The 12,873-nt window shown below is 36.7% G+C and overlaps 2 protein-coding genes across 2 annotated transcripts in view; both read right to left on the reverse strand.

The window, feature by feature from the left end:
* Positions 1-5,248, reverse strand: part of LOC148071877 (storkhead-box protein 2-like) — a 35,149-nt gene extending 29,901 nt beyond the window's left edge. The window contains exon 1 of the mRNA XM_087798429.1: positions 4,424-5,248. Within this exon, the coding sequence (XP_087654555.1) occupies positions 4,424-4,769 (346 nt within the window). The 5' untranslated portion in view covers positions 4,770-5,248. The remainder of the gene's footprint in view (positions 1-4,423) is intronic.
* Positions 5,249-9,672: 4,424 nt separating this feature from the next.
* On the reverse strand, positions 9,673-11,206 carry LOC148071878 (serine protease inhibitor Kazal-type 1-like). Its single transcript, XM_087799476.1, has 4 exons — positions 11,074-11,206; positions 10,062-10,099; positions 9,853-9,956; positions 9,673-9,795 (listed from the first exon to the last, which is right to left on the reverse strand). The coding sequence occupies exons 1-4, from the start codon at positions 11,138-11,140 to the stop codon at positions 9,738-9,740; spliced, it is 267 nt and encodes an 88-aa protein (XP_087655602.1). The 5' UTR covers positions 11,141-11,206; the 3' UTR covers positions 9,673-9,737.
* Between the last annotated feature and the right edge of the window lie 1,667 nt (positions 11,207-12,873).

Raw genomic sequence — 12,873 nt, forward strand, 5'->3', positions numbered from 1 at the left:
TTTTTGAGGTACCTTCCCTAATGACGCTTGCCTATGTCACAGGCGAGCCCCTTTATATACTACAATAATAACAAACAAACAGGAAAAGGAGGAGGTCTTCTCGCCATCTGAGCTTTAGAAGAACTTCCATCCATCACTGATAAGATGGGCTAAAGTGAAATGGGGCGCATCAATTGGCCGTTTTATGCTTGGTACTAGATCACATGTGTTGGCCCCGGGGCCAAATCTGGCCAGTAATTTTACATAGCCTGCCAGATGGTTGGCTCAAAATCAAAAATAGATGTTGATATGGTGACCTGTAAAAGATGCCAGGGCTTCAGATGAGTTAAGAGAGACAGAGTAGATTCTGGATGTTGAGAATACAAGTCAAACTGGAATTTATTCGGTGAAGCAGAACAAACACAGAGGTGTTTAAGATGAATTGAGCCTGAGAGGATGAAAAGACTTAATAAAACTCAGACGTACAGTAAGAATTTACAGTATGACTTGGACAGCTAAAAGAGTTTGACTACCTTTTGCTATATGATCTACAGACTAGACTCGCCAAGTCAGTCTGCCTATCCAGTGACGGCAATGGCAAGATGGCATTTCCAAAATAGGAGGCGGGGGAAGCAGCCAACCAGTGACTCAACAGGGGTGGTGATAATTAGCCTTTCGATGGCAACTTAAACATGCCACAGCTGATCGAAACCGGGATTTAAATTAGGAAGTCGACCACGTAATTTGAGAGCAGAATAGGCATAATATTTGGTTGAAAATAGGTTCTAGCGTTTCGTTTTATAGCGTCATTCTACCACACTCCATCTATTGGGCACGTGAGGACAAACGTGTGTGTAGAACCGCCTGTGGTGGTGAGGAGAATAAGACCTTTATTAATGGTAGTCCTGTCTTTCTTCTCTCTAATCAGAGCAGAAAACCCCGGCACATACACAGACGCACACACACACACACACACACACACACACACAACACATCATGGCTTGATAAGGAGAGGTCCTTTCACCACACAAACACAGCCCTCTTTGTTTTCACCCAAAAAAACTCCATGTACAGTACTTAACACACACAAGGGTGCTGTATTTGATCAAGCAGCAGAATTAAATAACAACCCACGGGGGACTAACCCACTTAAAGGGAAGTTTTGGCGTCGTATAAATCCACCATTTTTGGTTGTGATGGACAGAAAGGGCCTTACAAGCTGTGGCCACAACTTGTCCACATGGGCAATGATCATAGGGATGAGCAAGAGGCTGATTTTAGATTGTGAGTAAGGTTCCCGGAGGGCACCGGTGAGGGGAAGTGAGCAGGAACTTAAGCCACAACAGTGCAAATGGTGTCCTCTTGGATGGGTTCAGTCACTGGTGACGAGCTGAAACCTGCTGCAAGAACGTTAGACTGAAAGCGTCTGAAGGTGTCTGACAGAGACATTTAATTACAGATTCCCGATGCATAAACACAGGCTTGATTTGCACTTTTCGGTGAATCTTTGAATGAGTGTTTCATTATGACACAGTAGGACTGACTACCGGTGCAACCAGAAAAATCCCCCAGAAGACTGAGGAGGGTTTAAACCCACGAAAAACATGTTTATTACTTCTTGATCACATCTAATACAATTTTGAATAACTGCATAAATCAAACAACAATATACATGATACACATTAGTGTTCTATAGAAGAGTTCTTTAACTAAAACTGATGGACCAGCAGAATCCCACATGACATGACACTTCTTCACTTCTTCTTTTAACCTTATGTTTTAGTTAAATGCCAAATTCAAACTGCTTCTGTGTCATAGATCTAAATAAATAGGTTATTTTTCTTTACATGGATCACTCATGGCTTGTTAGAACTACCTTACAAACACCATCTGAAAATGCACATTTATTATCTAGAAAACAAGAAGATTGCTATTTTTGAAATGAGAAATTAAAGGCGCATTAAGAATCAATTGAATACAAACATTAAGCTACAAATAAGTTTAAAAAAATTGCAAAACTTGGAACATGTTTTCACTAGTCATAATATCATCATGCATGGTAGAACTAGTTTTCGGTAAACGTTAAATTAGTACCAAACAGGTGTTTAGAACTCTGCTGGGACAAAACACAATTAGAGAAACAATTTTCAGATTTCTTCATATTATAGTATTTTTTATTCTTGTTTTTTTATTTAAAAGAAAAGAATAAATGGCACAACAGTGTACTTTTTGTTCCGATTCTTTTCTCATTCATTAACTGGTTTGTGGTTTATTTTTCTAAATCATTTTCTACTTAACATTATGTTGAAGAAGGGTTGGGATTATTTTCAAAGTATAAATAAATGTATAAATAAACAACTAAATGTCAAAATGACAAAATAAATAAATTACTTCTGATTTTATTTTTGTTGACAAACAATGCTTTTCTGTGTGTGTATGTATATATATATATATATATATATATATATATATATATATACAAACATTTATTTATACATTTTGTACTTTATTTATTTATTGTACATTTTGTCTTTTATTTATTTCGACATTTCGTTGGCTGTATGCAAATTTAAAGGGGGGACCTAACGTCTTTCCGAAGCAGTGATTGGCTAGACAAGCGTAACAAACTAAAGCAATCGATCTCAAAACTATTGCTCCGGCAGCAACTAGTCTAAAGCATCAACGTTGCACGAAGAGTGGAAGAATCTTTTCTGAAACCTTAGCAAACCAACTTGATACGTTTCCAGTGTTCATGAGACAGATTTAACCACAGGAGCCTCATGAAAGAAGTCTGGATCTCCTACTTCAAACGGCCGAACACCTTTAATTCTGTGTATGAAATGAATAACTCATGTACTCTGATCACAAAAACAACGTTGTTAACAGGACCGAAAAACGTAAACGCAGTACAACCAAAAATATCGTACAAATTATTTTCTATATCAGTGCTGATCATAGATCATTATCAATGACATGTACACAGTCCATCTTCCCAGGATTATCCAAAGTAAGCTTTGAAGATAAGTGAACATATGACTCTCGTCAAGGCAGTGGTAGTTGATCCAACGATGTTCGACCCGCCTACTTAATTTGCATACTGACAACAACATTTCGAAATAAATCAAAGACAAAATGTATAAATAAATACATGTTGAAATAACGAAATAAATAAATAATTAAATGTCAAAATAAATAAAAGTCAAAATGTATAAATAAATAAATTTATATATGTACAGAAAAGCACCCTTCTCTGAAAAAAGTAATTTATGCATTTATTTATTTTGACATTTATTTAAACATATATTTATTCATGTGTTTATACATTTATTCTACTGTCATTTATCATCCTTCATACTCAACTGTTTTCTTCTTCATCATCTTCGTCCAGTAAGACACACTTAAAACAACCAAATACCTCCATACGTTTTGTCTGTAATCTCCATCTTGTATTGAAGCCTCGACACTAGAAATTGTTCAGGAAAAACTTAAACAAGTCTGTATTTTAGCAGAAGCTTGAAGGCTAACATCCTTCACCAAGTACTCCGGGTAAATATTACTAGTGTTCCATCGTAGACAGTAGAGTGAAAGCGTCCTCGATATCAACCCGAAACAAGCTTAAATCATAGACACGTTTAAGTTTTTCCGGATCAATTTCTTTATTCTTGTCAAGGATTCAATACAAGATGGACGATACAGACGAGCACCACTTTGGTATTTGGATATTTTTAAACGTATCATTTTGGATGAAGAAAACTGAGCTATTAGTTGCTACATTTAAATGGATATGCATGTTTCCTCTAATTCGAAAAAGGAACAGATTACTCTGAAAATAATCCTATTAAAGCCATTAGTCGACATGAGAATAAGTAGAAACTTCAATATCAAATTAAAGGTTTATTTAATAAAACTTTACAATAATAAGCAAAATATTGCCTTACACTCCTTACCTATATATATCTATTATCTATCGTATACAGTTGTGGTGTAAGTAAGTAAGTAATTTATATTTATAGAGCGCTTTTCTAGACCAGGGTCACAAAGCGCTTAAACAATAAAAAAAAATGTATATAATAAAAATATCAAGATAATACAGGTGTTATGCAATGAGGACATGGCAGTGAATCAAATAATTATTTAATACTTTTCCCTATTTTCACATCATTTTACTTCCATTTTACACAACAAAAACCTTGAACACTTTACATATTTTTGTTGCGGATTATTTTCCCAAATTATTCTTAACTCTTGTATGAAAATAACCCCAACAAGTAATTTAACTCATACAATAGATTTTTTTTAAAAGTCCTGGACATTAATTTCTTAAGTGAAATCTGAGATCCAGATGATTTTCTGCATCAAATAAACATAATAATCTAAGCATAAATAACTCAATGTAAGGCAGAATAACGGTCGTGCTCGGGTGCAGGTGCGAAGAAGGCCTTACCCAGGTACTTGATGGTGAATCCCCGCGGTGGGTTCAGGGACCTGCGCATCCATCCCTCCCTCAGCACCTCCAGGTGGTCCTCCTTCCCCTGGATGAGCAGCACATGCTCGTCTATCCAGCCCAGGAAGAAGGTCTCGGACACGGCCTCGGTGATGCGCGGGTTCCAGACGTGCTGCTGCGGCGTGTTCTCCGCCTTGAAGTCGGCGAAGATCTCGTAGCCGGTGTGGTGCCTCGGCAGCTCGTCGCTCTCCGACACCCCGCTCGCCCCCACCGCCTCCCCGGCTCCTCCGACCCGCGACAGCACTATGGCCAGGGAGTGCGGAGCGATCTGCAGGAAAGACTCCATCGTCGTGTTTTTTTTTTTTTTTCACTGGGTTCTAATACACACAGCGTCGGGCACCATGTTAGCTAGCAGGGGTGTGTAGCTAGTAGCTAGTAGCCGCATTCCTGCTGCACCTTGAGCTCCGTCCTCCGAACCGGGGGTTGGGGGGGAAAAAAAACGTGGATTTCACCTTAAAACCGGGCCCGTTCTCACACGCACCTCGTGGGTAACACAGCGGACCGGAACCGAGGGATGACATTCGTGACCCACGCCGTGAAAACGTCCAGTTTCCTGGTGTAGCTACCTGGATGCTAACGTGTTATTGGATTCACCCGGGCAACAGATGCGGCGGCGGCGAGCCCCCCTCCCTCCTCCTCTCGCTCCTCGGAGCCGGGCGGCATCAAGTACTACGGGGTCGGCACTTCACCGGCGGTCCTGTCCCTCGGAGGCGGTGAAGGGAGTCCCGGAGGCTGGCTCGCTGCGCGGCCGAAGCGAGAGAAACCTCTCGGCTGCAGGTCTGCCTCATCCAGGTACGGCGAGGGTCGGGCAGGCATCGAGCCCGAGGTGCGTCAAGTTCATCTTGGTGACGAGAACCACTTCCGCTTCAGCCTTCCAAAGTAAAATCGACTAAACGGAAATAGTAACTTGTATATATATAGATTCAAGATTCAAGATTCAGAGTTTATTGTCATAGGTACTACGTAACATGAAATTCTTACTTTGTACCCCCAACAAAAGTGCACAGTAAAAATGAACATATATATATATACATACATATATAAATAACTATATATACATTTGAAAGAATAAAGCAACAAAAGTAATGTGTTATCATGTACCTCGTCACGCAACATGTTAATTCAATAACATTTTGAAATAAGAAAAAATTTATAAATACATGTTAAAATAGCGAAATACATAAATAGTTAAATGTCAAAATAAATAAGTCAAAATGTATACATAAATAAATTGATACATTTAAGTAAGTAAGTAATTTTTATTTATATAGCGCTTTTCCAGACCAGGGTCACAAAGCGCTTCAACCTTCAAAAGTAAAATCTACTAAACGGAAATAGTAACAGAAAATATATTGTATGTATATATATATATATATATATATATATATATATATATATATATATATAATGCATTGTCATGTACCTCGTCACGCAACATGTTAATTCAATAACATTTTGAAATAAATAAGACAAAATAAAGAAATACATAAATAATTAAATGTCAAAATAAATAAAAGTCAAAACGTATAAATAAATAAATGTATACATGTAAATAAGTAATTTTTATTTATGGAGCACTTTTCCAGACCTGTGTTGTGTCTCAACTCGCATACTTCTCTTAGTATACTAGAAGTTAGTATGCATCAGGATAGTGTACGTACTAACTAGTACGCAAATTCTCACCAGATAGTAAGTAATTTTTATTTATATAGCGCTTTTCCAGACCAGGGTCACAAAGCGCTTAAACGATGTATGTCTCAGATAAAACACTGTCGCTACACACTAACAGGAAATTACGCGACAGCTTCTTCTTCTATTTAACGATGGTTGCAACCAGCTGTTTGAACGCTATCGCCGACACCTTATGGCAGCACGTTTTGCAACTTTGGAAAAAGAAATAAAGAAAAAATATGAGAATCGAAATATTCGCCAGATATTTAAGATGGTATCAGCACCGAAGACGTCTCATCCTTCAACTGCTGCTGAAAATACACCTGTACGTATATGAATATATGCATATATATATATATGACGTAACTTCCGTTTTTTTTCCATCGAACCATACTCAGTTTTGTGGGCGTTTTAGTACGCCAATTTAGTGTGCATGGCGCACTAAATTTCGCATACTAAGAATTGAGACGCACTTACGCACTAAAAAGACTAACTTTGAGTACTTTAAGTAAGTATGCAATTTGAAACACAGCACCGGGTCACAAAGCGCTTAAACAAAACAATATTCAATGAATTACGATACTTACTGTATAGAAAAGCACCTTTCTCTGACAAAAATAAAATCAGAAGTCATTTATGCATTTTGAAATTTTGATATTTATTTATACATTTAGTCATGTGTTTATACATTTATTTACACTACTGTCATTTATCGTCCTTCGTACTCAGTTGTTTTCTTCTTCAGCATCTTCGTCCAGTAAGACACACTTAAAAACATCCAAATACCTCCATACTTCTTGTCTGTAATGTCCATCTTGTATTGAAGCCTCGACACGAGAAATTGTTCCGGAAAAATTTAAACAAGTCTGTATTTTAAAATCGTTTGTAGCAGAAGCTTGAAGTCTAAAATCCTTCACCAAGTACTCCGGGTAAATATCACGAGCGCTCCATCGTAGACAGTCTCCACCCACAACAAGCTTAAATCATAGACACGTTTAAGTTTTTCCGGAACAATTTTATTCTTGTCAAGGATTCAAAACAAGATGGACGATACTGTACCTCGTCACACAACATATTAATTCAATACCATTTGTGTCCAGTCCAGGTCTCAGGTTCTCAAAAAAGGTAATGTATTGAATAGTTTTTAAAGGAACTAAGACAAGCCTCTTAAATTGTTAACAAAACTCTGCAGTATTTTTTACAACAGGTCAAACCCTTTGCCTCGAATTGCTCTTTTGCCAGATAGATAAGGGTCATTTAAAGTCATAGTTCAACCAAAATTAAACTTCCACTCATTTTCGACTAAGGGTTGGGATTATTTTCAGAGTAATCTGTTCCTTTTTAAAGTTATATTCAAAAATGTCCATGCTAATGTTGCTTCCAGAAATACATATGCAGTGGTGGAGGTTGTTCATCTTGACCCAGAGACAACACAAGGGATACAAAGACACTTAAATGGGTCTATATTTTAACTATGCATGTACCAGAAATCATCAGTCTCTCAACTGCGGTCTTTCCTTATTGAAACATTGGATGTGTCAGTGCGCAATGTTTATAATAAAAACAACCTTAAAATATGGACTCGTTTCAGTTTTTGAGGACAATTCCTAATGTATTACGGAGGTATTTGGATGTTTTTAATCTTTTTGGAAGAAGATGAAGACAACCGAGCTCCAGTCGCGTCATTAAAATGAACATACATTTTAGCCTATAACTCTAAAAAGAAACCAGATGATTCGGAAAATAATCCCAACCCTTAGTCAACACGAGTAGAAAATTATCTTGAATTTTGGGTGAACTATCACTTTAAGACTAATTTACCTGAATCTTAAACTTACCCTTTAACACATTATAGATAGAAACCTTTAAAATAAGTTCATGTTCAAAATAAAACTAGTGTTTGGATAAAATACTTATTTTATATATTTAAAGTGATCAAAATTGCTATCAAGGTATTGTGAGTCCCATATAAAATGATCAGCTATCAACATATGCATTCAAAAACCAAATTCCAATTAATTTCATAATTAAAATGGTCCCAATGATACTATTCTAAGTATATTGCAGAAAGCTTGAAGAGTCTCTCAAACCCTTGAAGGATCCGGTCCTCAAGTAGACAGGTATATATACACACATTAGAACTCACATCTCTCCGGTCCTTAAAACTCTTCACTGGCTTCCAGTTTCTTTCAGGATCAACTTTAAAACTCTGGTTCTTACTTTCAGAGCTATTCATGGTCAGGCTCCTCCTTACATCACTGATCTGATCCAGCCTTACACCCCAGCTCGGGCTCTGAGGTCTGTGGATCAAAATCTACTTATGGTTCCACGCACACGGCTCAGGACCAGAGGAGAGAAATCTTTTCAGGCTGTTGCTCCTAAGCTTTGGAACGATCTTCCTCTCTCTTTGCGCTTGATGGAGTCTACTGACTCCTTTAAGAAACATCTTAAGACGTTTCTATTTGTTCAGGCTTTTCCTTGAATTTCTCGAACTCCTGTGTTGTTCTCAGTATTATCTTGATCTTGAAGTATGTACTTTTTTGAGTATTGTTTTGATTGTTTAAGCGCTTTGTGACCCTGGTCTCGAAAAGCGCTATATAAATAAATATTACTTATTTACTTACTATTACATATGAAATAAAGATTATTATTATTAATCATAATTTTTCAACTATAAGATGCCGAGTTATTTCAGAACTGATTGACTTAATCGCTTTTGAATTTGGCATTGAGTGTTATTTTCGTCAGTTTGAAGCAGCGGTTTATCATTTGCAGCCAATGTTTTCCCATTTGATCTTTTTGACATTGTTTGTTTTGTGTCATGTGAAAATAAAACATCAAAGATGACCTCTACAGGTATTGGACTCAGGCAGGGGTGTCAAACTGGTCCAGAAAAGGGCCAGGGTGGTGTAGGTTTTTGTTCCAACCGGTCAAGCACACCCGAGTTAACCAATCAGGCGTCAGCTTAAACAAGCAACACCTGACTGACAATTAATTGATTACTGTCTTCAGACATCTGATTGGTTCAACTATATGTGCTTGACTGGTTGGATCCAAAACCTGCACCGTCTCGGCCATTTTTTGGACCAGTTTGACACATGTAGGCCGCATTGTGAAATTTAAAGGCCTGAACTGGGTTTTTTCCTTCCTCAGCTTCCTTGTTTGTGTACATTCTATCATTGTTCATGTCCTTTATTTGAAAAGACAAGAATTCAAAGACTTTAAAACATGTCACCAGTCAACTTGTTTTGGATCCCAGGGGTATTGTTGGGTCCGTTTCCTGTTTTAACTTGGAAAAAGTCCACTTGTTCTTATTTTAATTATTTTTTATGAAAAATTGCTGTATTTGCTGTGGATAATTTGAAAAAAAAAACCCACAACAATCAATCAATAAAGTTCTACCTACCTACCTACTTGGTAATTCGGTCATTTTAAATTCTGACAGACCCGCTGGTTATGTGGACTTGCTGTTTTAACACAATAAGTACCTGATAAAATAAATGTCATGGGAGAACAAGTGATGCTGTACTATAATTTAATGTTGTGTAATGGATCCACCCATATTTGTACACAACTTCTGTTTTCATGTTGTTCCATCGCAAGACTGTCTAGCAGTCATTTTGACGCTGTCATCCGGTCTCCTGTGGAGAAGGAAACTTCAGTCATTTGAACCAATAGATTAAGAATTATCAACGTACTCTGTGCAGAAAACACAGTAATTGCTGTACGTCTTTCCGTCACTGCCGCAGACCGGGTTCAGTTCCCGGGTACATGCTCCTGTGTAGGTGTCGCACTCACGGAGCTTCATAGGAGGCAAAAAACAAGTGAGGTTACGATGATCTTTTCAGCCATTACTGCAAGAGAAGATCCCTCTACCAGGAAGTACAACACTGCTGGTAGATCTTACCGGCTCCTCAGTCTCTTCATTGCAGAGAATATTTTTCACTGTAGAAAGAAAAATATAATTTGGTTTTGTGATTCGATCGTATCATTAAATAAATTGATCGGTGCAAACATGATAAGAGAAGCTTCCTTTTCTTCAAGGTTACACGTAGAAAAGATAGTATCTTTTTGTCATCACAATGACAAAGCTAGGTATTTAGTAAAGCTATTAGTCTTTAACAATAACTTAGTTTATTGAGTTTTATTTTGAGAACACATAATGGCTCTGTCTGGACTCAAGGTTTGTAAAATGTCAGCTGGTTAAGGAATAAAAAATCATCACATCAAATGCTATACTTTATTAGGTTTTAATGGTATAGTTGATATTAAAAAGAATCAAACACAAAAGTAGACAAATGTTGCTCATTATTTGATTTATTGAAAACAACCTGTTCACTGTGGAAAAGTTAACTTCTTTATAATACATTTTGATATTTGACCGATGTCTGTCAATGTATGGCCTTAAAGTTAGCCATATAATGTATGGCAGTTGCCTTTTTATTTCTCCACTACTTGATCCTCTTTTCCTAAAGTGAGCGAACTTTAGGTCAAAACATGGCTACATGTCTGTCTGGTAACTGTCAAACACAACCTTACTCCTCTATTTTTTGTCTTAAAAGACAACACACACATCTTAATTTGAGGACTTTTCCACTTCTCTGTGTTGAACTGGAAAAGTGTTAATCCTTTAATAATAATAAAAACATTCTATCACAAGCCTCTGATGAAATAGGGAATGACAAATCAACTGTGGTTTTTTGAAACACTCCACACCTCTGACACAACACACGTCTGGAAAATGATCATCACCTGCTTAACTGACTGAGGAACGCAAAGACCAGTTTTACTGCTTTTTTAAGATTTGCATTTTAGTTGCTTGGCAAAACACACACTCTCTATTGGTCTATCAATTAATCTGTCTTTCTTTCTTAGCGAATAAGTGTTGTGAATAAAAGTGTGTTTGTTGAAGAACTCACCCGAGAAGGAGAGCAGCAGAACGCAGCAGAGCAGCACGGTGAGCTTCATGGCAGCCATTGTGGTCATGTGTTGTGTCGGAGCCAGGTGTGTCCTTCTCACACTTTGTTTTCCTCTTAAATAGAAGAGCAACAAAGGCGGGGCTTGACCGTCAGTGAGACAACAGGTCAAGTGACTCTCAGCCAGGACAGGTGGATTTCCGATTTCTGGAAAGCACCATGACAAAAACTGTGAGAACACAAATATTTGAGGAAGGCTGCTGAAATGACATGTTCACATGAACACCATATTAACTGAATCTGATGATGGCGCTGTGGCGTCCATTTTTATCTTGATTCTGAACCTGAAGGACATTTTTGTGACTCATTTTGTCTTCGTAGCTATGACAATAAAGTATATATTTGTTTCAAAAAAGAAAACGTCTAAAAAAAATTGTGTATAGTTATTTATTCTTATTTAAATAATAAACATAATTAATTGTTTCAAAACATACTACAGTAAATAAAAATCATATACTTCTATTTATATACTTCCAATGACTCGTTATGATTTGATATTAATTGACATTTTTTATGAATAATAATATATATAAAAATAATTTATCATGGTAAGAAAACTGAGGTAAATAAATGGGTTGAAGTTGATGCCAAACAAGTTAGTCGTTTTATTATTAAAGAGATATTTATGAGTATACATCTAAACTTTAGCAGGGAAAGCTAAACTGAAGTAAAATGGGTTCTTAGCTTCTGAATCTATGTAAATATAATTATAATTAGTTGAACCCTTGTGTTATATCAGGGTCAAGTTAACCTGAAGGCCCGAAAACAAATGTGTTTGAGGTATCCCTTAACCCAGAGGCTGCGCATGGGATATTATAAATCAAAATAAATTGACAAATATTAAGGGGGAATGTGTATTTTTTTTAAATTAGAACTTAAAAAAATAAAATAATGGACAAACTTGTGTAACTTGTGTAAAACTTAACATCTGTATACAGATACAACTGATGCTAAGACTGTAGATTTGAAGACTTGGATTTTAAGGATGGTGAAACATATTTTTAGTTTCATTATCTATCTCAAGTGTATTAAAATATTTATTACCTTAAGCTCAAGAATAAGGTCATGAAGAATCATTTTACATTATGTTTCGTTTACACGGACAGAAGTTCACTAACTTCCGGGAAAATACAGGAAGTCAAGACGTGTTGGGCACGATTCTTCGAGTTCAAATAAGTGTTTAGTCAATTAAATCTGTCTTAAGTTCAGTAATTATTTACATTTTTTTATTTATTTAAATGATAAGTGTTGGAGACTGCTTGTTAATGGTTGTGTGGATAAATGAACAGTAGATGGCGCTATAAGACTTGATAAACTATGCAGCATGGTTGAGGCTCTGGCAAAACTTGCTTTGTTTAGATTATTTTAAGTTTGAAGTAAATACATTATATGTATATAGAGTAAGGGAGTTTTTTTTATCATTTTATTAAGCTGTGCTCATCTCTTATAATATAAGAGCCATTTATCTGAATCGTCAGTAGGGGGCGTCTGAGATTTTGTTGACGATAATCCGAATAAACGAGGCAGAAAAATGGAGGTTGTGACTTGGTCCCACTTTTGCTGAAAGGTCAACTGTCCATTTGGCACCGAACCATCTCATCAGCGTCCTGACTCATCACTGAACTTTCGTCCTTTTTCACTCAATGAAACTTAATGGAGTCTTCAATCAATGTCTCGAACTTGTAATTGTTTTCCTGGATAATCCTTTTTATTTTTCCTTTCTCTTCACTGTTGTAGTTTGTT

This window comes from Callionymus lyra, chromosome 9, assembly GCF_982586985.1.
Source record: "Callionymus lyra chromosome 9, fCalLyr1.hap1.1, whole genome shotgun sequence".
Taxonomy (NCBI): Eukaryota; Metazoa; Chordata; class Actinopteri; order Syngnathiformes; family Callionymidae; genus Callionymus; species Callionymus lyra.

Bases quoted from the DNA above. Each gene is read 5' to 3' on its own strand.
- LOC148071878 (XM_087799476.1), bottom strand. From the start codon at position 11,140: ATGACCACAATGGCTGCCATGAAGCTCACCGTGCTGCTCTGCTGCGTT. The intron at 10,100-11,073 runs GTGAGTTCTTCA...TTCTTTCTACAG, and splicing joins TCTGCTGCTCTCCTTCTCGG to TGAAAAATATTCTCTGCAAT. The intron at 9,796-9,852 runs GTACGTTGATAA...CCTTCTCCACAG, and splicing joins TACTGTGTTTTCTGCACAGA to GAGACCGGATGACAGCGTCA.